Raw genomic sequence first — 24,867 nt, 5'->3', positions numbered from 1 at the left:
CACCAGGGAAGTCCTCTGTACATATTGATTGCAGTGGTGGTTACACAGAGTCTGTACAGGGGATGAAATGGCATAGAATGACACACAGATTATACAATGTCAATTTCCTGATTTTGATACTGTGTACAATAGTCATGTAAAATGTGACTATTGGGGAAAACTGTGAAGGATACACCAGACCTCTCTACTATTGTCCTAATTTCCTGTGAATCTATAATAATTTTAAAGTAAAAAGTTAAAATATAACTAGATAAAAGCAAAAAAAAAAAAAAAAGAAAAAGAAAAGGAGTTAGCCAGCCAAGGGAAGGGTGTGGGTAGGAGTAGGGAGACCATTTTGGGGGATCGGGTCCCAGACCTGAGGAGCCATGTGTGCAAAGAAAGCCCTGGTGCATTTCAGGGCCGACAGTTCAGAGTGGCTCAAGTGGAGGGTGGGATGCGGGGGGACCGTGGGTGATGATGGGTGAGGTCCAGAGACACAGGCAGCGACCAGATCATCCATGATTTTTTTTTCTGTGGGTGAGAAGGAGCCACTGGGAGTATTGAGCAGGGAAGTGACATGTCAGCTTTGGGTTTAAGAAGATTCCTCTGGCAGTGTGTGGAGACTGGTGAAGGGAGCCACAGGGGCCGTCACACTTGGCCACACATACCCTGAGGATGCCCGGACAAGATGGCAGGAACCAGGCAGGCTGGGGGCAGGTTTGGGAGGCTGGATGCTGGATGATGGAGATCAGGAAACTCTGGACCTTGTCCTTGGAGGGCACCTCTGAGAAAGGGGCGGGGCATGAGTCCCAAACTCCAGAATTAAGACCAAGGGAGCTGCCTCCTGGTGATGCAGGTCCCCTTGCTGGGCAGATTCAGGGGCTGGTGGAGGCCAGTGCCACACATCTCCAAAGTGGAACGGAAGACTTGATTCAGGCCCTGATGGAGGTCGTTTGATTCTTCGATTTCTAGACATTAGCCACGTGATATTTAATTCACTGAATAGTGACCGTTAATTGCATCCCTGATGTTCATTCATCTTTCCAGAAGGAAGAGGAAAGGAAGGGAAATCGGCATTTATGAGGGCCTTCCGTGTGCCAATAACAGCGGCAGCCACAATTCACATTTTGAGTAATTCCTTCGAGCGCCTCACTGGGCTGGGTGCTTTACGTGTGTTACCCCTACCTGGCTGGTACTATTACCATCCCCACTTCACGCTAAAGGAAACTGAGGCACAGGCTATACTGGAATGGCAGAACCTATCCAGGGTCTGGGCTCTTGACCTCCCTGCCATGCAGGTGGTGTCTTGGTAGAATCCTGCCTTGGGGTTGCCCCTCTCTGGCTCTGAGAAGTTGGAGGTGGCCCCTGGTTCTGGTAGGAGGGGAGGGGACACCTGGGCATGATGACCAGCTCCTTGGTAGATAGACAGAAGCCCCAGGCCTGCTGGGTAGTCTTGTGCCAGGGCTTGAAGTCTGGGGAAGTCCCAGGCTTCCGGCCCATCTCTGCACCCCATCCTACCCCCATCGCCCTTTCCCAAGCACTGCTAGGCCAGAGCCCTCCAAGAGCAGAGCAGAGAGCTGGATATCCAGCGGAGCAGGTGGACGTCAAGCATAGGGATCCTGAGGCCAGGCCGCCTCCAGAAACTTCTGCAGAGGCAGTAGGAAGAAGTGAGGGGTGCCACTCCCTGGACAGTGCTCCCTCCTGGGAAAAGTAGCCAGGGCAGAAGAAGTTTCAGGCCGCTCCCTGGTCCTGAGTGACTGTCCCCAAGGGCTGACTTCTTTCTTCTCCGGGAGTTCCTGACAGCTAGAGACTAGAAGTAGAATTATGAGCTCACCTTTGGCCTCCCTTGGCAAGACCCGGCGAGTGCCTCTGCATTCGGAGCCTGTGAATCCGGGGTAAGGAACTGGCCTCGTGGGATCTTTGTGTCCATGCCCCTGCCTCCTCCCGGCTCCTCCCGTGGACTAGGAGATTGACTCCTAGTGTCCTGAGGAAAACGATAAGAAGTTATGTATCTCTCTCTGATCACCTTATCTTTCTCGAACCTTCTTCTGGGAGGCTCTCCATGTGTCTAAGCACACACTGGGCTGTGCCATTTAGCGAGGTGGCGGCATCCATCTGTTTATTCACTGGTCATGAATTAGTTCTTCAAACACTGCTGGCCCACCTGTTCCAGGCTCGGCCACATGCTGGGCTCTCAGTGAAGAGAATCCTGTTTGTTCATCTATCAGTTTCATCTTTTCAAAGCATTCTTTTACCTCTCTCCTTGCTCTTCTGAAGCCCACTTTGAGTCATTTGCATCATGGCCAAGGAAGTCCAGAGAGGTTAAGTGACAGGCCTGGGGTCCTGCAGCCATTTCAGAGCAGAGCTGGGGCTGCGCTCCTGGGCTTGGGGACTCTTGTAATCTTCTCTCCAAGGCTCTGCCCTTCAGCTCTTCACCATCCTTCTTTGTTGGGAGGAGTCGGACACCCTGAAGCCTGCCCCTTGGCTCACCCCTGGGCCGGGATGGGATTTGGGGGTGGATGTCCTCAGGAGACACCTTCTTTAGGATTGATGGGGGACCTGGTGCCAGAGCCTCCCCCGAGGGCAATCCAGGGGGTCCTAACTTGTCTGTCTTCCTTCTCCTTCCTGCCCCATTCCCAGGAGGCGAGATATAAAAATGTACGGAAATGGTAAGTGTGGGCTCTGCCCTCGTGTCCTCCTCATGTCCTTGCACTTGGGCAGATGGAGAGAAAGAGCGTGATGAGCTCCCGTCAGCCAGAGTGGCTGGCCAACTGCAGTGCTATCTGCAGCTCTCGGATTTGGACACCCCACACCCTTAGTGGAGATGTCATCACTAACATTTGAACCCCTCCACTCACCGTGGGGTGGGCCATGAGGGGGGCAGACCCCAGCCCTCCTTCTCCGACAGCCACCTGCAGCCCATTACAGCCTTTTCTCCCTGAAGCCCAGTCCTCACGTTGCTGCCCTGCCTCCCGCAGGCTCAGACCCTTGCATCCCAGCCCTCCTTTAGCCCCCACCGTGGTGCTGGCATTGGCCACCCAGGTCCCCCCAGGGAGCCGGGTTGGGAGAACTCCAAGAAGAGGCCTGTTCTGGTTGGATCCTTGCTCTCCAGCGTCCCAAGTTTTCTATCCTCATATGCTGGGGGGGACAGAGAACAGGCTGCTTCATCTTGACCAGGGCCCAGGGCCCCCGTTTCGCCTGGGCTTCAGCCCCAGAGCAGTGATCTGGGCATCCCTGTCTGCAGAAGATGAGGTGGACGTGCTGAATGACGCGCACGGCTCAGAAGAAAGGATCTCTGTTCCTTCCTGCTATGGTGGCATAGGTGCCCCTGTGAGTAGGCATGGTGAGTGCAGAGGCCCGAAGGGGTCTGTGTCCCTGGCAGCAGGAGAGGCCCCGGGGAAAGGGAGGCCCTGAGAGGCATGGCACCTTCTCCCACCTGCTGGGTCAGAGGCGCTGCTTCTACTCCTGGCTGACTGTGGCCCTGGGCCTGCACCCCAGACCTGTTCAGAGCCTGGCTTGGCGTGAAGCCACACACAGGTCCGGCCGTTAGCTCAGGAGGTCTGGCAAAGCCCCAGGGCGGGCTGTGGCTGGCACCTCTGGAGTACACCTGGCTGGAATCCCCATCAAGAGTGATGTCAGTGGCTCTAGGATTCAGGGTCCAAGAGGAATGAAGGGCCTGAGGGGGAAGCTCAGCCTCCGGGCATCTGCTTCCTGCTTCCGCAGGGCTCTGGACAAGGCCCAAGTCCCCTAGACAGTCCCCCTAGCCTGACCCACACCATCCGCCAAAGGCTGTGGCAACACTGCAATCGTGGAGGTGCGCAAAGTAGGATGGGGCTCACTGGGGCGGCTTCCCAGAGGAGGTAGGACTGAGCAGTCCTGCGCACAGGGGACTCATGGGCTGGCAGGGTGAGCTGTGTGGTGCACTGGGCAGGGGCAGGGTCTGAGCTGGGAGTCTGGGGGAGCTGGGGATGAGGTGAGAGTTTTCCACTAGCTGTGATATCTTGGGTAAGCAGCTTCCTGTCTCTCTGTCTCCGTTTCTGTCTCTCAGTCTCTGATCCTGCACCGAATGCCCCCTCCCCTGTACAGGTAGGGAGGGGTTGAGGTGGAAAAGGAGACCGGAAGAGCCCGGCCCCACAGCCATTCTGTCACAAAGCCAGGATCTCCATCACCCCAGGGGGGATGCTTTCAACAGCAACCACAGAAACTGGCTGTTCCCCAGGTCTCTCTGCCTCTCCCCCGCCACCACCCCTCAGCCCGCTCTCAGCCAGGGGTTGCCCCTGCCAAGCTCACAGTCAAGGGCTTGCCTGTCATGTCTCACTTCTCTGCAGGGAAACATTCCACACAGTTCCCTGATCCCTCTTCTCAGGACACCCCGGGCTCTTGGCCTCCATAACACGGCCTCCCTGCCATCCTCCTGCCTCCTAGGCTCTTCCCTCTCGGCTCCCTGCCAGCTCCAGCTTTTCCATGTGATGTTCCTCCTGCCTGGGATCTCCTCTCTCTCTCCACTCTGCCTCAAACATGTGCCGTCATCCGTGTGCTGACAGTTCCCAAATGTCTATATATCAGTTAAGAAGCTTTTGACTAAAGTCAACGAAAACCCTGATTCAACCAAGGAACATCAGGGGGCTTTATTATCCCACATACTAAGAAGTCCTAGGGAGACAACAGCTCAAAGACATTGTCAGAAGTTCAGGTTTCTCCAGCTTTGCACTGAACCATCCTTGAGCCTGTCAGCTCCACATGGTCACGTGGTTACAGCTACACTTCCGGCTTCACACAGAGAGAGACAACATCCAGGGGAAGAAGGGCGCCTGTTTCTTCCCGTGTGTCTCTCTTGTTTTCTTTCACAAATGTTTTAATTTGAAAATTTGTCAGCAAACAGAAAAGTTGAAATAATAGTACAGCAAACACCCATACGTCCTCAGCCTAGGTTCAACAGTTAGTGACATCTTGCCATATTTGCTTTCTATCCATATACACATATGTTATGAACACAAGTGTATTTTTTGGATGAGCCATTTAGAAATCAGTTGCAGATATCATGACATTTCAGCTCTAAATACTTCCCTTTGCATCTTCTAGGAGTAAGGAAGTATGTAACCACGATGCTGTGATCTCACCTAAGAATATGAACAATCCAGGAACTCTCTAACATCCCAGTGTTCCAAAATATCTCTCATAGCTTCCCCCCCCACCACGATCTAAGTTCTAATTGAGGGTCATGCACTGCATTTGATTGTTATACTTCTTTAGAGCAGAATCCCTGCCTCTTTAAAAAAATGACACTTTTTGAAGCGTCCGGGCTACTTGTCCCGCAGGATGTCCCCCGTAGTGATTTGTCCGGTGCTGTTTAACTTGCTCCTCTATCCAACGTATTTCCTGTGAATTAGGGGCGAGATTAGAGGAGTGATTCAACTGAGAGTGAACATTTTTTTTTTTAATATTTATTGGAGTATAGTTGCTCTAAGGGTGAACTTTTTGACAGCGTTTCAAGGTGATGTAACCCGTATGTTGTACCACTCCCTCGTATATACATCTTCGGTGCATTACAGAATCTCTGTGCCTCAGTTTCCCAAAACAGTTCATTTCCTCAGAAAAGCTGACATATGAAAAGTGTGTAGAACTGTCCCCATTATCTCGGTGGCAGCAGTTGTTACCACCCTTATTTCTGCTGCTGGGGAGCCCGCTACCTCTCCCCTCCCCTGGACCCCCCTCCCTCTCCCCTCCCTTGGACCCCCATACCTCAGCCTCAGCTCAAGGCCCAGGCTCTAGGACTTTGTCTGGTTGGCAGTCCCTGTGTACCACGACTCGGAGTTGATGGCCACCATGGCGAGGAAAGTGCAGGATCTGGAGCGGCAGGTGAAGGCCCAGGCAGATGAGATGCTCTCCAAGGTGGGGCCCCAGGGGGGAGAGGGCCAGGGTCTGGTCTGAGGGGTGGAAGGGCCTGGGCTGGGGAGGCCAGTGAGGCTACTATTGCAATAGACCATGGTGGATGGGTTCTAGAACCATCTCCCTGAGCAAACCGCCCAACTCGAGGGCCAGGTCTGGCCCGGGACTGACCTGGGTCCCTGTGACCTGAGCAGAGAGGCTAGGGGTCTTCTCCACACCTGAGCAAGGCCCGTAGACCTCAGATTGGGTGGCAGCAGTGGCTGCTGAGTGCTGGGCACTTGGGGGTGCCCACTCCCTGCCCCCACCTCAGTGGGACCACAAGGGCCATCTGAGCACTGGAGCAGTGCCAGAGCGGGGCAGGGGCTTTAAGCCGGGTCTTCCCATCTGGAAGGGGCTCCCTTGGGCTCTGGGAACCACCAGGTCTGCTCCCCTCCTGTCTCGTTGCTGCAGGATCAGAAGATACGGGCCTTGGAGGAGCTGGTGGAGACCCTCCAGGAGCACCAGGGTAAGAGGCCCTCTGTGGGCTGGTCAGCCCCCCTTTGTACCCCCTGGGCCGGCGACCTCTGGGTATCAGGGCTCCGAGAGCATCAAGCTGAGTCCTGTGGTGGAGTCTGGGCAATGGAGCCCAGAGAGGAGCAGTGACACCCAGGGCGGTGCCCTTCTGTGTGGGACTGAGTCCCCCGAGCGCAGCCCTAGCCCAGCCCTGAGCACAGGGCCTGCCAGCCAAAGCCTGGAGGAAAGGCAGCCCCGTCAGGAGCCTTGCTCGGTGGGCTGGTGGCCTCCCGAGAGTCAGGGCCTCCCCTCTCAAGGTCAGGGCGAGAGGCCAAGAGGTGCTTCTCCAGGGATCCCTCGAGTTCTCATGGAGCAGCTTCTCCAGATGACCCTCAGGCCAAAGCTCTTGTCATGGCCAGAAGTGGCCTGGCAGCCTCCATGCGGGGGGCACAGGAACCCCTCCCCGTCTTTTCCTGAAGGCACGGTGACCCTGCAGCGGCAGGAGGAGCTGGAGACCACGTGCGCGCAGCTGCAGCGGCAGGTCGGGGAGATGGAGGTGAGGGAGGTGCCGGCCCAGGGCTGTCTGCCCCCAGGGACTGGGTCAGAGCCCACCTCTCTGGGGTCTCCTCACCGCACATCCCACACAGGGGCCCGGGGCACCCCCCATCCCATTTCAGGCTTGGGCTAGCCCCTCCCCCTTCCTCAGTGTCGGCTTGAACTACTCTCCCCTCCAGCCACGGGGACCTGCCTCTGCTTCTTTGACCACATCAAGCTCTTTCCCACCTCAGGACCTTGGTCCGTGTTGTTCCTTCCACCTGAAATTTCTTTCTCTACCTTCCCCTGGCGAGTTTTCACTGATCCTCAGTCTCAAGTCAAGGTGGGAGCCCTTTCCCAGGGGACCCCCTTCACCTGTGACCAGGGCAGGTGCTCCACTCTCTCTTCCTCTGGGGACCGTGGACCCCACGAGGGAACGAGGGAGGGAGCACTTTTCTCCTGCTCGTTGCTGTGCGCCCAGGACCTGGCAGGGGCCTGGCTGTGCGTGTTTACTGCATTGGTCATGGCCATTCCCTGCCTCTGGACGTGGCATCTCACTCACCCAGTGTCACCTTTGTTGCCATCGTTCACACAGCAAGGCTTGAGCTGGAGGGACCCCAGGCTCAAGGGAGGGTCCTAGGCATGCATACATCGTCAAGGCCCCCCACTGCCTCACCGGCCCCACCAGAAGCTCCTCCTGGGGTTCTAGCCTCTCCCTCTCCACACCGAGTTGCTTTCCAAAGCCCCAACCTAATTTAAGACCACAGACGCAAACCCCCAAGCAGCAGCTGCAGCTGAGGGCCCTTCCCACCCAGGCCTGTGCATACCCCAGGGCTGTGGGTAAACAGCTGCTCCCTGAGCGGCCTGCTAGGACTGCCGGCAGCCCGTGGGGCTTCTCTGAGCAGCTGCCACAGGAGTCAGGGCTGCCCCCTCAGGGCAGAGGGCATTGGGGTTCCCACGTTCACGTTGTTCACACGTTTATTGCTTCGTTAATTTAGCAAACTCAGACAAAGTACCTCCTGTGCGCCCGGCACCCTGCCAGACACTGGGATGCAGAGAGGGTCCCTGCCCTCATGGCACTGACAGTCTAGAGGGGACACACATAAACAAGTACGCAGGAAGAGACACAAGTACGGAATATGGTGAAATATTTAAAAGGGACATTAGAGACTAGCTGGGACGTGGGCCACTCCCCGCCTTGGGAGGTGGGAGCAGGGAGGCATGACTGTTTGGGCCAAGTTCATTTTGAGGTGCCTGTTGGACATCTAAGTGTAGATGGCTAGAGATTTGAAACTGAAAAAGAACAACATATGTTGCAAGAGATGAAGGCAGAAGTGTGCCCGCTGGGTTAGGCAGCAGGCAGGTTGCGGGGGGCTGCTTGTTAACCGTTGCAGTCAGTTGTGGAGATGGAAGCCGGGCTGGAGTGGGTTGAGGGAAGGAGTGGAGGTGAGGAAGCAGCAACAGGAAGCATAGACAACTCAGAAGTTTTCCTGTGGCAAAGGCGCTGGGCGGCCAGCCCTAGAGAGGCCACGTGTGGGACATGTGGGGGTACATGTCCTCTCAGACCTGCAGAGCAGGTGTCCCTTCCTCTCCTCCCACTCGGGCCAGACCCACATGGCTCCCCGCCGCCATGATGGCGGACTTACGTGAGCTCCTACTTGTGCCAGGCCCTGTGCTAAGGACATGACGTGAGTTACCTTAGTGAGTCCTCACAAGCTTCATTTTACAAGGAGAAGCCTGAGGCTCTGGGAGGTGAGGTGGCTTCCCAAGGCCACAGCCAGGAAGTGGCCAAGACCCCTGGGCCCATCGCCCCATCCAGTGGGCTGGGAGCGGAGGCCTAGGGCTGGGGGCTGGGCTGATGCCGCCTTTTCCCCTGGTAGGGGCTGAGCTGACAGTGCCCCCGACATCTCCCTCTTTTCTCCCCACAGCGGTTCCTCGGTGACTACGGCCTGCAGTGGGTGGGTGAGCCCATGCATGAGGAGGACTCGGAGGATGGCGAGAGGGACTGGATGACAGCCAAGAAGTTCTGGAAGCCAGGTAAAGTCGGGGTCCACCCTGGACCCTCCTGCAAAGGGAATTCCGCTACAGCTCCCGATGGCCCACAGCTGACCAGAGGCCAGCTCATTCATGCCCCTTCTCCCAGCACAAGGTGCCCCAAGGCCTCCCACAGCTTGCCACTGACACAGGAGCAGGAGGGAAAGGCCTCAGCCTCCATCCCTGACCACCTAACCCTAGACTCTGCTTGCTCATCTTTCTAAGGCTCCAGGGACCCAGGGATACAAAACGTAACAAGACCTCATTTGTCTCAGGCACCATAGTTTACAAAATGTCACCCATTTAAAAGCTGTGGCCTTTAGAAGCAATCCCCCTGCTTTGGAAGCTGGCCGTTAGGCCAGGGGCTTGGTCTCCTCTGTGGACTCCCTTTCCAGGTTCATTTGTAGCAAACTATTGAAATCTACCTGCATCTCTGGGCCTCCACCACGTTTTATTTTTAACTCAACTGCTAATATCCCGAGGGATGCACTCCAGAGATTTGGGGCCATAGAACTGGCTACTTCCTTTATATATATATATATATATATATATATATATATACTTTTTTTTTTGGCTGCATTGGGTCTTCGTTGCTGTGTGCGGGCTTTCTCTAGTTGCGTTGCGGCGAGTGGGGGCTACTCTTCGATGCGGTGCGTGGGCTTCTGATTGTGGTGGCTTCTCTTGTTGCGGAGCACGGGCTCTGTGGTGGGCGGGCTTCAGTAGTGGCTCGCGGGCTCAGTAGTTGTGGCTCGCAGATTTTAGAGCACAGGCTCAGTTGTGGCACATGGGCTTAGTTGCTCCCCGGCACGTGGGATCTTCCCAGACCAAGGATCGAACCCGTGTCCTCTGCATTGGCAGGCAGATTCTTAACCACTGCGCCACCAGGGAAGTCCCGGAACTGGCCACTTCTGAAAGCTGGTCCATTCTCTTCAAAGAATGGAGGTCATTGCCTGGAAGGTAGTTCTCCAGGCTCTGTTGGTCACACCTGGGTCCTCATCACCACCGCCTAACCCAGGTGTGACTTGGGTACTCGAGTTCCATTCTCTGAGCCTTCAGTTCCTCATCAGGAGATCAGTAGTTCCTCATCAGTGTATTCTTTCCCATGGAGTTACTACGAGTCAGTGGGTTGGACGCAACACCTAGCACTCACCTCGCATGTCATCAGCCCCGCAAGTGGGAGCTCTCATTGTTTTCCATGGTCAGAAGGCAGTGGCAGTCTCATGGGAACATGAGCTTGGCTCCCAGGGGACTGTTTGGAAGACAACTGTACTTTCTTAATTTCATAAGTTTCCTGCTGGGTAAAAACCCAGACTGGAAACATGAGAGTCCCACCTGCTGCACATTGGCTAGCTCCCCCTAAATCTCAGGGGAAAACCCCCTCACCCTTGTTTCAAAAACATCACTTTCCATTTGCACCATATTTGCCACTTTTAAAGCATTTTCACAAATAGCCTTGGCACAGGCCAGGGGTTATTCCATTTTACAGATGGGGAAACTGAGGCACTTAAGCAGTCTGTTGAGTGAAGGGGGCAAGACTTAAGGCTGGGAGCCCACTGGGAGATGGTTACAGTCATCCAGGCCCAGCATAAGGGTGATACTGGTGGGGCTGGTGAGAAGGGGCAGAGCAGAGAGATTTAGGAGGGGAATCCATGGCCTTGACGATTGCTCGAACATTAGGGAGCGGGTGGGAGGAACCTGGGACGACCCTGGGGAGCACAGCTGTCGGGGAAGATGTCCCATTTAGGACACGGCAAAGCTGGGGAGCTGTATGGCACCTGGGCCATGCCAGGAGCTGAACCCTGGGCTGAGTGCTATGGGAAGTTCTCCCTGGGTGAGAGGCGAGACCCTGCTAGGCAACTGCCAGAAGCTGTAAGGATGTCCCTTCCTGGGGTCCAGGGCCAGAGGCCTGCCAGCACTACGGACACACACACGCACGCATGCACGCACTCACACTCACACACACGCTGCCCCTGTGCGGTGAGCTGGGCTCAGGCCTCATGTGGCCTTGCTGACTAGTTGGAGGGCAGACTTCCTTCCGGCCAGTGGGGCCCTCCCTGCTCCTTTGGGGAAGGGGTGAGACCAGACAGCTGGTTTCTGGACCTGGTTCTGTGGATTCCACCCTCTCCTCCCAAAAAGAGAGCAGCCCCCAACTGCTCTGTGTTGTTTGTTTTTGCTCAGAGTACGGCTGTTCTCAAGCCCCTTGTTCTAAAGCCTGGCCACAAGTTCCTGATTTGTGTCTTTTTCTTCTTTTGCCTTTTGATTCTTCAACATGGAGGGGGCTCAGTTTAGCTCTTCTGACAGATGAACAACATGTTTTTCATTTCTAGCAGCTTTTCCTCCTGGGACTGCCCGCCCCCCTTTCCTGGCTTTTTCCCTTCCTCTCCCTATGGCCTTGTCCCCACGTGCCAACCTGCCCCTGCCCCAAGGGCCCTTGGGTCCATGAAGCCAGCCTCTGGCTGACCCTGATGCTCTGGCTTGTTTCTCTGGATCTCCCTCTGTTGGGTACCACTCCCCACAGGCCCTGGGGCAGCAGGCCAGTGGATTGGTGAGCTGGGGCATCTGTATTAGGCAGACTGGGGCTGATTCAAACATTCTAGAGCCTGGGACTCTTAGGGAGGAGGGTCAGTTGGGCCCATGAAGGGGCTCAGGGGAGAGGAAGCCTTGCAAGGGCTTGGCCTCAGGCCAGATCATTCACCCCTTCCCACCAGTATGTTGAGTAGCAAACAGGATGCCGTGCCAGGTGCTTCAGGGTATGCGGAGACATGAAAGGGACAGTTCCGGCTCTGGTCCTACCACCTTCGGGTCAGGTGTTGAGCCTCAGGGCTGAGAGCTCCAGCCAACTCTGAGCTCCCCCGACCCTTCACCTCTGAGCTCCTCACCCCCCCCACCCCTCATCAAGTCCCTGCCCTCTCTCTACATCTCCCCTTCCCACTCCCAGCGCCCACCTCCCCAACCCTTTTCCCCAAGCCCAGGCTCCGGCATCTGTGTGGGAGCCTCTTCCCTCCCCTGCTCAGGAAGCCAGCCTGACTCCTCCATGGGCTGTCCCTGGGCTGCCCTTGGGCCCCTGGAACTGGCCTGGCCTAGACCCCAGGCAGGCTGGACTCCTGCCACCCACCCTCCCACTAGCTCGGTCCTGTGCTGTGTCCCCCAAGTGCCTTGCCCCCTTTTCTCCCCTCCTGTGAAGCTCAGCTCAAACCCCACCTGCTCTAGCACATGTGCGTGGAGTGCCTGCTCGGCGCCAGGCGCTGTGCCGCCCTGCAGCTGCCCCGGGCACGTAGTTAGGGGCTCTGCGTTGCAGTGAAAGCCTTAAAGGCTCTGGCTGAAGAGGGGGGCCTGGGTCAGATCGTACCCTGTGTGGGGAACCTGCCTCACCTCTGAGTCCACATCCTCATCTGTGAGGTGAGGTGAGATGGTACGATTGACCCCTAGGCCCTGAACTGAGAGCACTGAATACCACAGTGTGGAGTACGTGGAGTGTTCTCTCAGGCGGACATGCAGTCGGTGAATGATGACCATGTCCATTTACTGCTCCACCCCTGCTGTGCTCCAGAGAGCCAGCACAGGGCTCGACCCGAAGGCCAGGGCACGTGCACATGCAGGCGATTCGCAGGCATTGCCTGGGTGCCCTTGGCCTGGATGGTCAGAGCCCGCTGGGGCGATCCTCTGTACAGGATGAGGTGGGGAAAAGCAGCGTGATGATCAAAGCAAGGGCCAGAGAAGTCAGCTCCTGCCGAGTCACAGGCTGGCTGTGGCCCTGGCGGTGACCAGACTCTCGGAGCCCGTTTTCTCCCCGCCGGCTCCTCTGACGAGCAGAGTGAATGTAGGTGAAGTCCCCAGAGCAGGGCCCGGCGTGCAGGTGGGTGGAAATAGCAGGCCTGTTTCCTTTCAACAGCCTTCGCCTGCGGTGCTGGGACGGGCCAGCTGGGGCACGTCGGACACTGCCGGGATTTCACGGCAGCAGGTTGTCCTCCCGGTGAGGGTGCGAGGGGCCAGCCCAGGGCAGGCTCACCACTCAGCTGCTCTAGGGGCAGGGTCTGGCCCTCCTCTGGGCCCTGCAACCCCACAGTGGCACTTAACACATGCCACTGTCACTCTTTGTCACCCTGTCTCCTTCATTCAAGTATGAGCCTGAGGAGGGCAGGACTCTGGGCATGGGCGTGGCCATGCTGCTCAGAGCCTGGCAGGGCACGGGCGCTGCGGACGCACTTGCTGGATGGCGGGGTGGTGGGGTGGAGGGACGGATCCAGTGCGTCTTGAGCACCCACTGTGGGCCAGGCCCAGGGCTGGCTGCTCTTGCCTGTGTTCAAGGAGTGACTGGTGTAGCTGGAAAGACCAATAAGCAAACAAAATGACAGCAGCCTGTGATGAGGGCCAGGAGTGGGCCCAAGGGCTCCAGAAACCCAGGAGGAACAGAGGCCCAGGCTCAGGGGCAGGGGCTCCGGGCAAGGCTTCTCCACGGAGGTGGTGAGAGGGCACCTGAGCCCTGTGATGATCAAGAAGGTGGGGTGTTAGTGACAACAACAGCTCTGTCTGCCAGGCACTTCCTGTGAGCCTCACAGCAACCCTGTAAAGTGGGGGTTATTGTCTTCATTTCATAGAAGAGGAAGCTGAGGCCCAGAGATGTTGGCCCATGTGCCTGGGGTCACACAGCTTGGAAGTGGTAGCCCGGGCTGTATGGCTTCAGAGTGTGAGTGGGGGAGCTTGTTGAGGGCAGCCTGGGGAGCCAGGGCTCTGAGGGTCTTGGGAGTTGGGCCAAGGAGCTTGGACTTGATCTCCATGCCTGTTCACTCCCCTTTTAAATAAAATCATGGGCTCTCAGAAGTTGGATGAGGCCTCAGAGATGATCTCCCTGCACTGTACTCCTCCTTGGAAAGGAACCCCAGTGAGCAGTATCTGAAGAACCAACACTGAGAGGCAAGCCTGCGTGGTCACTGAGGACAGAGGCTTAGAGTCACCTGGGCCCTGCAAGCTGCATGACCCGGGGCATGTCACCTTACAAGGCCCAGTTTCCTCATCTGTAAAATGGGAGAAGAAGACCTGCCTCTTGGGGCTTGGCATAGTAAATGCTGAGTCATCATCACAGTCAGTTCACCCCTGGATCTTGCGGGCAGGATGAAGATCTCTGTTATCTACCCATTCCCTGGAAAAGAAAGCTGCGGCTCAGAGAGGAAATGCCTCACTTGACCTCTGACCTGCCTCATCCCATGTGACGTGGCTGCACGGGGCCAGGCTTTTGTTGAGCACTCCTGGCTGTGAGGTGGCGATGCCAGGCCCTTCCTGCCTTATTCTCTTAGCCCTGGTCTGTCCAGAGCGGCGGTTCCTTCTCCTGGGCCCCTTGTGTCACCTCCATTCTGCTGCATCTGATACCTGCCAGGCCCACCCTGCTCTCACTTCTCCACCCCCGAGCCCTGGCTGAGAGCCTTCCGGGCTGATTTTCTCCGCCAACTTTCCTTTTCTCTTTCATTGCTTCTTGGCATCCTCCCCTGGGTTTCCACCTGCCGACACCTCAGCTCCCTGAAGAAGCCCAGTGCCCAGGAGGCAGCTGGATTAGCAGTCCGCGCGCCTCTGAGTCGTCCTGTTGGCCGTGCTGTGTGGCCTGCCTTGGCCGAGTCATGTGACTTTCTAGGCCTCACTTTCCCATCTGTAAGAATATAGGGATGGGGGCAGATGTTGACAGTGATGAGCTTTTCTGCTGTTATTTTCAGGTTTACCTGGGTGTTCTGAAAATACTTAGTTAGCTGTTAAAGGAAAATAGTGTCTCGGTATTGTTCTGGCTCATATCAGGGATATCCAGGATGTTCTGTGAGTTTTTCTTGGGACTCTCAGGGACTCCAGGGGACCCCAGGAAGAGGGGGGCGCAGGTGCAGCCCCTGCAGCAGTAGGAGATGTAGGGGAGAAGGGAAGGCCAGCTGGGGCCTACCGTTTCAGCAGCCACAAAGGCAACAGGAAACAGGGCCGCCCACATCTGTACTTCCCCGGTACAGCCATTGCACCACTGTGGGGAAAGGAATTGGGTCCCCAGAGTCCTGACCCACATCCTGCCTCAGCCTGGCTGTCCTGGTGAAAAACAGCTTCCAAGAAGGCCCAGAAAGTCACCAGTGTTTTATAGGGTTACACCCTAGTAGATGACTTAGTTCGGGGCAAGATCCCTTCAGGACTGAGAACAAGCTCCTGGCCTGTCCCCCAGCAGCACCCCGCCTGCCCTGTATCCTTTCTGCTCTGGCATCTGTCTTGGCTGCCTCATCACCCCACCTGCACCCCGTGAACCTTATGAGCAGCTCTATGGACAACACATTTGTCAGAAGAGGAGGCCAAATACATGTGCAACCCAAGGTCTCCCATGTCCTGTCCAGCAGGTGTCCCGACCCTCACCTCTGTCTCCTGATGGTGCAGATGGGTGGAAAGAACAGACTCCAGGGTCAGTCCCCTCTTCTAACTTGCCAAGTGGCCTGAGGCAAATCATTTTTCATCTCTGTGGGCCTGTTTCCTCATGTATAAAATGGAGATAAATAACCCCTGCTGCGTGGCCTCTGGGTTGGCCTGAGGTCCATTTGTGCACGGTAGAGCTGGCAACAATAACTAACACAGACAGATGCTTGTTGGAATTCTTACGTGGTCATCTTGGACCCTCACAGCCATCCTGGTCCTATCATCGTCACCTTCTAGAAGAGAATGCTGTGGTGCGGAGCGTTAAATGACGTGACCAAAGTCACACAGGTAGAAGTGGAGGAGCTGGAATTTGAGCCCAGACCGCTGGGAACTCTGCACTGTGCCTTTCAGCTGCTAACACAGTGCCTGGCACATCTGATCTGGGATCTGATCCCGCTCTTGCCACTTACTGTGTGTGTCCCTAGGCCAGCCATTAACCTCTAACCCTTAGTTTCCTAATATGGAAAATGGGGATGTTTATAGTCCCTACAGCATAGGGTTGGTATGAAGAAATGGGATAATAGATGTTAAACCCCTAGCACAAAGTAAATGCTCACTAAAAGACAGCTATTATTATTATCTAGTGTTAGCTGTCCTTCCTCCTCCCCAGGTGGTCACTTAAAGAGATGCTAAGGCCCCTGCCCAGCATAGGAGGGGGCTGTGGAAGCCAGGGATCTGGAGCACACAGCAGCCATGAAGAGAGGCTCATGGGTGTCAATCCTCTTTGCCAGGAGACTCACTGGTACCCCCCGAGGTAGACTTTGACAGGCTGCTGGCTAGCCTGAAGGATCTCAGTGAGCTGGCGGTAGACAGTGACACCCAGCTGACACCAATGCCCAGCAGAGTGCCACACTGTGTCCTTGAGCCCATCCCACTGAAGCTCTACCGGAATGGCATCGTGATGTTCGATGGGCCCTTCCGGCCCTTCCACGATCCCTCCACACAGGTAGGAGTGACGGGGAGGACAGGCCTGTGCACCCTCAAGCCACTGTGGTGGCCCACCCCCTGCTCACCATTAGTTGGAGATGATGGGCCCAGCTCACCCCCAGCACCCAGGCTCATGCAGAACCTCCAGAACCACCCCCCACCCCAACCATGTCCTGGGACTCTGTTTCCAGAGTCTGATCCAGAGAGTAATTGGCCCCACGATCCCGGGGCCCAGAGCCTGCCATCTAGACAGGAAGCAGGGTGTAGGGCACTGCACAGGGCCAGCCAGGCCTCACCCTACCTCTCCCCCTGCAGCGCTGCCTCCGAGACATATTGGATGGCTTCTTCCCGTCAGAGCTCCAGCGGCTGTACCCTGACGGGGTCCCCTTTAAGGTGATGGGCTCTCCTCAAGCCACTCACTCCCAGTGTGGGGATTTTGGAGGGGGTGGGAATGCTTCCTCAGGCATCACCTAGGGGCACTGCCCCACCTCAGAGACCCCAGTCTGATGACCTCCAGAAGGAGGGTGAGCCTGAAACGGGGCTGGGAAGGGAGCGGGAAGGCTGCCGTAGCCATACTTGCCGCATCAGCAGTGGGGAAGGTATGTAGCTGAACAGCAGGCAGCGCCCCCTTCTGGCATCCTGAAAGCAGAGCCCTCAGCTGCGTGGCACCACTGCCCCTCCTCCCCAGCATTCAGGACACCTGGACAGCCTGGGGAACGTGAGGAGTCCACGTAAAACTGTCCTGGCTCCCCCCAGAGGCTCCTGGAGCCTCCTGGTTGGGGTGGAAGGTAGTGCCATTGGGGGGCAAACGTTGGGACTAAAGGACTTGAGATGGAGCCGGCCCCCTGCTGTGGGGGCAGTCGGCAGTGAGATGAGGGTGCTGTGATGGGAGCACATGAGGCTGTGTCCCAGAGGGTGGTGCGTTAGTTCCACAGTGAGAGCGTGTGAGGGGGAAAATAGCGTGAGTCACGACCAGGGGTGTTTGAGGTAGTTCATGCCAAGCAGGGCTTTGCCCTCTCCTAACACCCTCATCCCTCCCCTCCTGGTCTGCTCCCGAGAGGGACTCTGTGAGGAGGATGTCAGTACTGTGGCTGCAGCTGGAGTGATGAGGGGAGCTTGCAGGAAGAGCAGGGCTCAGGTGGGTGGGAGCAGCATGAACTGCAGCTCTCCTGCTCTTTCCCAGGGCCTCGGTTTCCTCATCTGTAAAATGGGGATTGCATCAGACCATCCCTTGGGCCTATTCCTCTGTTTGGGCAAGTAGGGGTGGGCATGGAGCTCAGGGCTGAAGAGCTGTGCCAGCCGCTGTTTCCCTTCCTTCTTGACAGGTGAGTGACCTGCGCAATCAGGTCTACCCAGAGAATGGGCTGGACCCGTTCCCTGGCGAGGGCCGAGTGGTAGGCTGGCAGAGGATTCGAAAGCCCTTGGACAGGATGGAGCACCCAGGTGAGCTCGGCCCTGAGGCTGAGCCAGGTGGTGGGGGCACTGTGCAGGACAAGCTCCAGGTAGCCTCCTCCACCATCACACACAGTCTCTGCCCCGGCCAAGGCTCGCAATGCCCTCTCTGCAGGCTCCAGGATGACCGCCGAGAAGTTTCTGAACAGGCTGCCCAAATTAGTGATCCGACAAGGCGAGGTGATTGACATTCGAGGCCCCATCCGGGACACCCTGAAGGTGAGTCCAGCCCTGGCTCCCCCAGCCTTATTGGCGGGGTAGGGGGGCTGGGGGGGGGCGGCTTTACCATCAACCCTGGCCCAGCCTACCGGAGCAGCGGCTTACCTGGAGGCTCAGGCTTGAGGGCCCCTGAGGATGGCCTGGATGGAGAGATGAGTTCCTCAGAGCTGTTCCCCTGTCTCCTGGAAACGATGGAGCTGGTGAGCTCTCAAGACTGTCTCCTGGTCTCTCTGAGCTGGGACCAGAGAGCAACTGGCCAACACAGGAGTGTGGCTTTAAGAGTGGGAAAGTCGGGAGTCTAGGTTGGGGGTGAGCCCAAGTTCAGGCCACCCTCTTGAGGTCCAGACCGAAATACACCTTCCTGGCCTTCACAGGTCTCATCATCCTCTCTCCTCACTCACTATCCTGCTACTCCTCCCTCGTCTCCACCTGTGAAAGATACCAAACCCCTTTCCCAGGACTCTGCCTTCACCACAAGTGGCCAAGTCCTGTCAGATCTGTCTATCCCCAGAACTGCTCCCGAATCCATCTCTTCTCTCCATTCCCCCCCGCCCACCATCCTAGCCTAGGCCCCAGAGTGTCTCCCAGACAACTGCAGTGGCCCCTCACTGGCCTCCCACTTCCACTCCCGCCCTGCCAGCCATCCTCCCCCAGCAGCCTCTGTGCTCTTTTAAAAATGCAAATTGGATCCTGGCTCTTCCCTGTTGAAACCCTCCAGTGGTTCTTAGGTAAGGCCTGTCATTCCTTTCTGGTCCTCTTGCCACCTCTAACCTTTTCTTTTTTCCAGTCCAACCTGGTTTCCAGCTTCAGCCACATGAATGCTGACACTTTCTCAAATATATCACCTCTTCTCAGAAGTCTTCCCTGACCTATGCTCTCTGGAATATCCTTGCCCCCCATCCCATTTCTAAGGACTCCTCTTCATCCTTCAGTCACAGCTCAAGTGTCATTTCCCCAGGGAAGCCTTCCCTGGGGAAGCCTTCCTAGGTTAGGCACCCAGCCTGGTCACTGTGTGGGGTTCTGTCTTCCCCACTAGAATGAGGGAAGGGAACGATGGGGCTACCTCCCAAAGCTTCCCTTCTATTTCCTCTCCTTGGGCCCCCATTTACACAGAATACCCCCTCCCGCTTTGGCTCACTGGTCTCATCCATCCCTGGTCAGGAGAAGTCCCCTGTAGGGGTTGGGGGGAGAGTGTGACCGGCAGGGCCCAGGGCTCTGTCCACTCCATCGATGCTGCCCATTGTGTGTCCAGATCCAGGAGATCGTGGTGGAGACGCCCGCCTTGGCTGCTGAGCGTGAGAGGTGAGGGCAGAGTGGAGAGGTGAGGACCCTGGGACTGGGCTACCAGGGGGTATTGACGGCCTCTGGGTCCACAGGAGCCAGGAGTCTCCGGAGTCACCTGTGCCCGCGCTCTCCACGCTGCGCATCAAGTCTGAGAATGGTGAGCAGGCCTTCCTGCTGCTGATGCGGCCGGAGGACACAGTCGGTGATGTGCGCACCCTGCTTGCACAGGCCAGGTGGGCGCGGGGCTCAGCTGGCGTCCGCAGCGGGGCTCTGGCCCCACGACCCGGCCTGATTCGTTCTTCCCTGTCCCCAGGGCCGTGGAGGCCACCACCTTCGAGATCTTCAGTACGTTCCCACCCACAGTCTACCACAATGACGCTCTCACGCTGCAGGCCGCGGGCCTGGTGCCCAATGCCACGCTGCTGCTTCGGGCGCGCCGGGCTCCGCTGCCCGCCCCCGGCCCCGAATAAAGCGCCCACCCCAACGCCGGCTGCTCTGCGAGGCTCTCTTGGCAGGGCAGCCCAGCAGCACTAGCTCCGCCGAGGAGGGGGCGGCGCCGCCCCTCTGTAACTCGAGCCCCAGCTGGCGGGCCTGGCCGCTGGGTCTTTGTCCTCTAGGTTCCTCTTTCTGCCCAGAAGGGCTAAGCTGCTCCAGGGGAGAGAGGGCCCGCCCCAGGCCAGCGCCTCTTGTGCCAGTGTGCAGATCCCTGCGCACAGACACACGCAGGACCACAAGCACGTGGGGACACTTCAACACTATGCATCAAAGCCACTGCCCCAACGCTGACAGAACTGCATCTGGGCACCCACTTCCATGACACACCCACACCTAGCCGAGCTGTTGGGACACAGGCAGGTGGCCACGAGGCACAGCCGCGTTACTGACTGGCATGCAAACGTGCAGTATACACCAAGGTAATGGACACCATCACGTGCATGTGCACTGGAGGGTGACCCACCCACACTCTCTAGAAACCGTTGGTCCACACAGGTATGTGTGTGCTGGACATATATCCAAACACACGCACTGTCAATCACACACAGAGGTGCCACACGGGAGCACAGCCTCAGCATAATCACATCTACCAGACTTGCTCAGAGCAGGGACCCAGGATGTCCACGCCACACCAAAGACACGATGCCAATGGAATGGAACATTTAATTGTTTCTGCGGTGCTCCCGGATGGGGATTGCGGGGCCTTTGGCAGAGCCCTGGCTAATGGAACCAAGAAAGGTGCCTATCAGCCAGTGCCAGGCAGGGTGGCAGCCTCAGGGCCAGGCTGAGGACAACCAGCACTTGGGCTGTTGCTTAAGACAATTTCTGAGACTAGTGGGTAAGGAATGTTGCCTTTGAGACTAGTGGGTAAGGAATGTTGCCTTTGAATAGAGAAGAGGGAGCTACAGTTAGGGGAGGCGGTAGGTCTTGGGTTGGGGGGAGGGGCTCCAAGGTCGGAAGGTTAGGAATAACGGAGTTGTCACAAGGTCCTTCATGGGTGATGGCTGGGGGGAACGTGGTGATGGAGTCCAGGGGGCTGACTCGGCTCAGGCCAGTTTCAGGAACTCCTGCAGTGTGTTTTGCTCCACAGCCTCCACGAAGAGCTCATAGTCCTGGGGGAGGGGACAAGAGGTGGTCACCTGAGTACTGGTGCTTTGTCTCAGGTCTGACTCTGGCTGGTATCCTCCTACAACACTCCCTCCATCCCCAACCCCCAGGCCCATACCCCACAGTACTGGTCCCCGTTGACAATCTGGGGTGGGGTGGCCTTGGGGTTGCCCGCCAGGGCTCGCATCTCATCCCGCAGGGCGTTGTCTTGGGAGATGTCCACTAGCTGGTACTGGATGCGCTTCCCATCCAGGATGCGGGTCACCTCGCTCTGCTGGGACTTGATCTGGGGGCAAAGGGCGGGCAGGGGTTAGTGAGCAGACTAGAGGGTTTATGGGGGGAACCCTGGGCAGAAAAAAAGAGAGTGTGGCCAGGAGCTTTTGTCCCCCTGTCGCGCTCCACGCCCTAGGGGAGGGTTCTGGCCACTAGGAGTTGGGAGGAGGAGTCAGGATTGTGGTGGTGTGGAAGGAGAGAGGGACCACCAACCATGAGGAGGGGAGTCAGAGTGAACATAAGAGATAAATTAAGGGTGGGGAGAGCCAGGAGCTCGGCAAAGAGAAAGCAGGGCAGGCCTGGGTGGAGACGGGTAAGGCGCCACCTCCGCCCCCAGGTACACACACACACACACACAGTGGAGGAGAGGAAGGGCAAGATAAGGACATGGTCAAGGCTCAGCCTGATAGTGGGTGTGCAGACGACCCAGGATGCCCGAAGGTGGTGTTCAGGATGGGGCCGCGGAGCCTGCCCCCACCCAACTCAGGAGGCCGTGTCCAGCACCTCGCCGCCCCCGCCCTGGGGGCGGGTCCCAGGCGCCGGGTCCAGAGCAACAGGACCACCACCAGCGCTCTACCCCAGGGCGCGCACTCACTTCGCGGGAGCCGGTGACCGACGTGCTGTAAACGCGCAGGCCGCTCATGCTGCGGATGGGCCGACGGGCCGACAGGCAGACGGGGTAGCGGTGGCAGCAGCTGCACGGCCTGGAGACGAGGCCGCCGCGCTCGGGAGCGGTTTCCTTCCTGCTCAGCCCGCGAGTCATAGCTCTCGGGACCAATGGGCGGCACGGACAGGCGCGCGGCCGGGGCGGGGCCTGCGCGACCCCGCCCCACGCAGCGCCGGGCCCCCTCCCGCCCCCCTTGGGGACCGGGCGCACCGAGGACCCCTGTCCCACGCAGGGCCGCCCTTTTCAGCCCTCCGAGCTGGGGCTGACAGTGTGAGGCTGGGGAGCGAGCTGACGGCAGGAAGGGCCGGGGAGGGCGTGGGTGAGGGTTTGGCAGAGGCCTCCCCTTCAGCCTCGCGCGGGTTTGCTGCACCCAACTAACTACCCACCCCCGGTGCCACGACAGCGCTGCTCCGCTCCGGGCTTTGAAGTCTTGGGCTGTTTTCAAACCTAAAGTTACCCCGCTAGGGAGCTTCGCTTCACGGGATGCCCCCCGACCCCAACACGCACACACTGCCCCAGGGGCCACCCACACGTAGCTAACCCCGCGGCACACCACAGCACGGAGGGCCTCTGATTAGAGATTTCCCCAGAGTTCATCTCCGCTCAGATCGGCAGGTTTAGACAAGTCAGGGTGGTGGCAGGAGACGGGGCCACACCCTCACAGAGCCAGATGGAGGCCAAGGTATGAAAGAGGTTTCTAGTTCTGGACTGGGTGGAGGTAGAGGTTGGTGTCAGGACTCCTGAGAGTCTGGGCCCTTGTTAAAGATACACTGCTGGTCTTGTGGTGGCCCCAGCCCCACCCCAACTCCTCGCAGAAGATGGCACAGGGTGCAGAGGAAGCAACCAGCCCAACATTGGACCCCCAGCCATCTGTCTGGGGTTGGACATGACACCCCTCATTAGTCCTCCCAGGTCCAGGGCTCCGAGAACAGCCCAGGAAGACAACCCTAGCTCCTGGAGGCAAACACAGAGTCCTGCCTTGCCCTGGGGAAGCCACTTCCTTACAGCAACCCACAGGCAAAGACTTCCTCCTCAGAGGATTACTGAAACTCAATGACAAACTTGCTCTGTGACTCAGGGCAGCTTCACCCAACAGAAAGTGCTGTGGGAAGAGATCTTATCTGTCCCCACAGAAAGACAGAGGAGCAGAAGTGGTAGAAATAGACTTGAGGCTGGACCTGCCAAAGTTCCCTCCTTGCTGCTGTTTGGAGAACTTGGCTAAACACCCAGGCTTTGGCTCCAACAAGCCAAAGTGAGGGGTGGAGTACGAGCTGATGGTGATGGAAAGCAATGGGAAACCGAGGAGTCTGTTAAATTTTTATTTTGTAATCAAAATAGGCAATACAAACCAGTTGACATAACAAGGATTCATATAAATAACTGCTTATAAACTTTATGAGGAAAAATACCCGTGAGCATGGTGGCTGGGCTGCCAATACAGGGTGGAGACCAACCAGGCAGCTCTGCCTTTAGGAGGCAGGAGCCCAGAGGCTGAGGGGATGGCTGGGTGGGGCTGCTCTGAATGGAAGGGATAAGTCACTCCATAAATAAAACACAAACTTGTAAAAACACTTATGAAGGAGTCTCATTCAGGCCAGGAGTGAGGTCCAGGATGCTGCCCTGCCAGCCCGAAGCTTAGCAAGAATCTCCCAATGGCTGGCTCTGGACTCCTGAACTACTCAGTGCTCCCCCTTCCCCACACACAGCCTGGCTTGGCCTGGCTCCAGATCTAGAGGAGGCCCGGGGCTGGCCCAACAACCAGATACAAACAACTACCAGATGCTCCCTCAACGAGGAGGCAAGAGAAACCAGAAAGCAGAGGGTCCAAAGGCCCCGGAGAAACAACGAAAAACACTGAAAGTTGTACCTTAAAGCTGACCTGTACTGGGTACTCTGAACTCTCAAGGAGCCCAGAGCAGGAAAGGGAAAGGACCCCCAATCCCAAACACAAGAGAGGCACAAATCAGAAGGCCAGGCACTGGCCCCAGCCCCGGGGGGAAGGGGGTGAGCAGCTTGATAGTTGCCCTGTGGTATCCTGGGGGAAAATCCTGCCCAAACCCAGAACCATAGAGGAGTGAGTTTGCACTCAAGGGGGCTACCTGGCCAGCCTGAGAACAAAGGAGAAAGGGCTGTGCTAACCACACGACCAGGGCCTCAAGGGCACAGGGCAACTAGAGTGGGGTCTCCTGTAAACGGGCATGGTAGCACAGATGAAGAAGCCCTGGTTATAATCCCTGGGCTCCCAATTCTAGTTAGTACTTTGCTAAGGAATAGATCACCCTGAGGCATCTATGAGAACAAGAGCCCTGAGGAAGAAGCAGTGGGACTGGGCCTAGGAAAACCCAGAGCCAGCTCAGGTCCCAGGAAGGCTGGCACATGGGGCCTGAGAATTCTCAAATGGCCATTGTTACCGGTACTCAGCCTTTCCTGGTCCCTCTAAGGAACTCTGGGCATCAGCACGACCAAGGTATGGAGTGGGAATGAATGTGGAGCCATCCCAAAGGATGGAGAAAGGAGGTAAGTGGCCTGCTTGCCTTTGACGTCAGCCAGCAACTGGGAACAGTCTGTGAGGACTTCCCAGTCTACCTGCAAAAGTTAATTATTAACTCACCCTCAAAGGGTGAATCAGGATGACAGGACAAATGCAATCCAACAAGGCAAAGCCAGAGTGGGGCAGGGCAAACAAAATTCTCTAATCAGCCCTTGGCCCCAGATGCAGCGCATACCTCCCCTCCATCCCTTCTCTCTGGGAATAGCAGCAGACAGGAGGCAAGAGATTGTCAGGGCAGGACCTGCTGGACCGGGCTCTCAGCAGACCAGATTCTCCCTTGGGGAATACAGCCTGTCCCACCCCCAGCATTCCTCACTGTGTGACACAGTTTTCTCCCATGTCCTGGGCGTATCTGTCTGACATGGTGGTCCTTAAGTCCTCGATGTCACGGCGTAGCTGTTGAACCTCTTCTAGTTTCCTCCTGATCACATCCGGCTTCTGAAAATCTAGCTGAGTCCCTGCGTGCTGTGTAGCTGGGGAGGAGAGCATTTCGAGAGATTATTAGTAAATCACTCAGGAGACACTTTCCTGTGGA

At 57.1% G+C, this 24,867-nt stretch overlaps 3 protein-coding genes across 4 annotated transcripts in view; 1 reads left to right on the top strand and 2 right to left on the bottom strand.

The window, feature by feature from the left end:
* Positions 1-1,781: 1,781 nt before the first annotated feature.
* UBXN11 (UBX domain protein 11) lies at positions 1,782-19,773 on the top strand. 2 transcript variants are annotated; one of them, XM_060000104.1, is made up of 14 exons: positions 1,782-1,874; positions 2,620-2,648; positions 3,224-3,322; positions 5,771-5,871; positions 6,319-6,373; positions 6,840-6,916; positions 8,823-8,931; positions 16,089-16,303; positions 16,600-16,677; positions 17,610-17,727; positions 17,852-17,955; positions 19,208-19,257; positions 19,332-19,472; positions 19,553-19,709. In XM_060000104.1, exons 1-14 carry the CDS (start codon positions 1,804-1,806, stop codon positions 19,707-19,709), a joined length of 1,404 nt encoding a protein of 467 aa, XP_059856087.1. In that variant the 5' UTR covers positions 1,782-1,803. The 2 variants fall into 2 exon arrangements, with proteins under 2 accessions (XP_059856087.1, XP_059856002.1); XM_060000019.1 differs by having other exon boundaries at positions 19,332-19,773.
* A 604-nt stretch (positions 19,774-20,377) lies between these two features.
* On the bottom strand, positions 20,378-21,930 carry SH3BGRL3 (SH3 domain binding glutamate rich protein like 3). Its single transcript, XM_059999914.1, has 3 exons — positions 21,710-21,930; positions 20,960-21,127; positions 20,378-20,846 (listed from the first exon to the last, which is right to left on the bottom strand). Exons 1-3 carry the CDS (start codon positions 21,875-21,877, stop codon positions 20,781-20,783), a joined length of 402 nt encoding a protein of 133 aa, XP_059855897.1. The 5' UTR covers positions 21,878-21,930; the 3' UTR covers positions 20,378-20,780.
* A 900-nt stretch (positions 21,931-22,830) lies between these two features.
* The window catches only part of CEP85 (centrosomal protein 85), a 33,087-nt gene continuing 31,050 nt past the window's right edge, over positions 22,831-24,867 (bottom strand). Inside the window, exon 14 of the mRNA XM_060016901.1 lies at positions 22,831-24,805. Coding sequence (XP_059872884.1) covers positions 24,645-24,805 — 161 coding nt within the window. The 3' untranslated portion in view covers positions 22,831-24,644. The remainder of the gene's footprint in view (positions 24,806-24,867) is intronic.

Source organism: Delphinus delphis, chromosome 1 (genome assembly GCF_949987515.2).
Source record: "Delphinus delphis chromosome 1, mDelDel1.2, whole genome shotgun sequence".
Lineage (NCBI taxonomy): Eukaryota > Metazoa > Chordata > Mammalia > Artiodactyla > Delphinidae > Delphinus > Delphinus delphis.
Note: the sequence above shows the minus strand (reverse complement) of the source record. Positions and strands in the feature narration are given on the sequence as shown.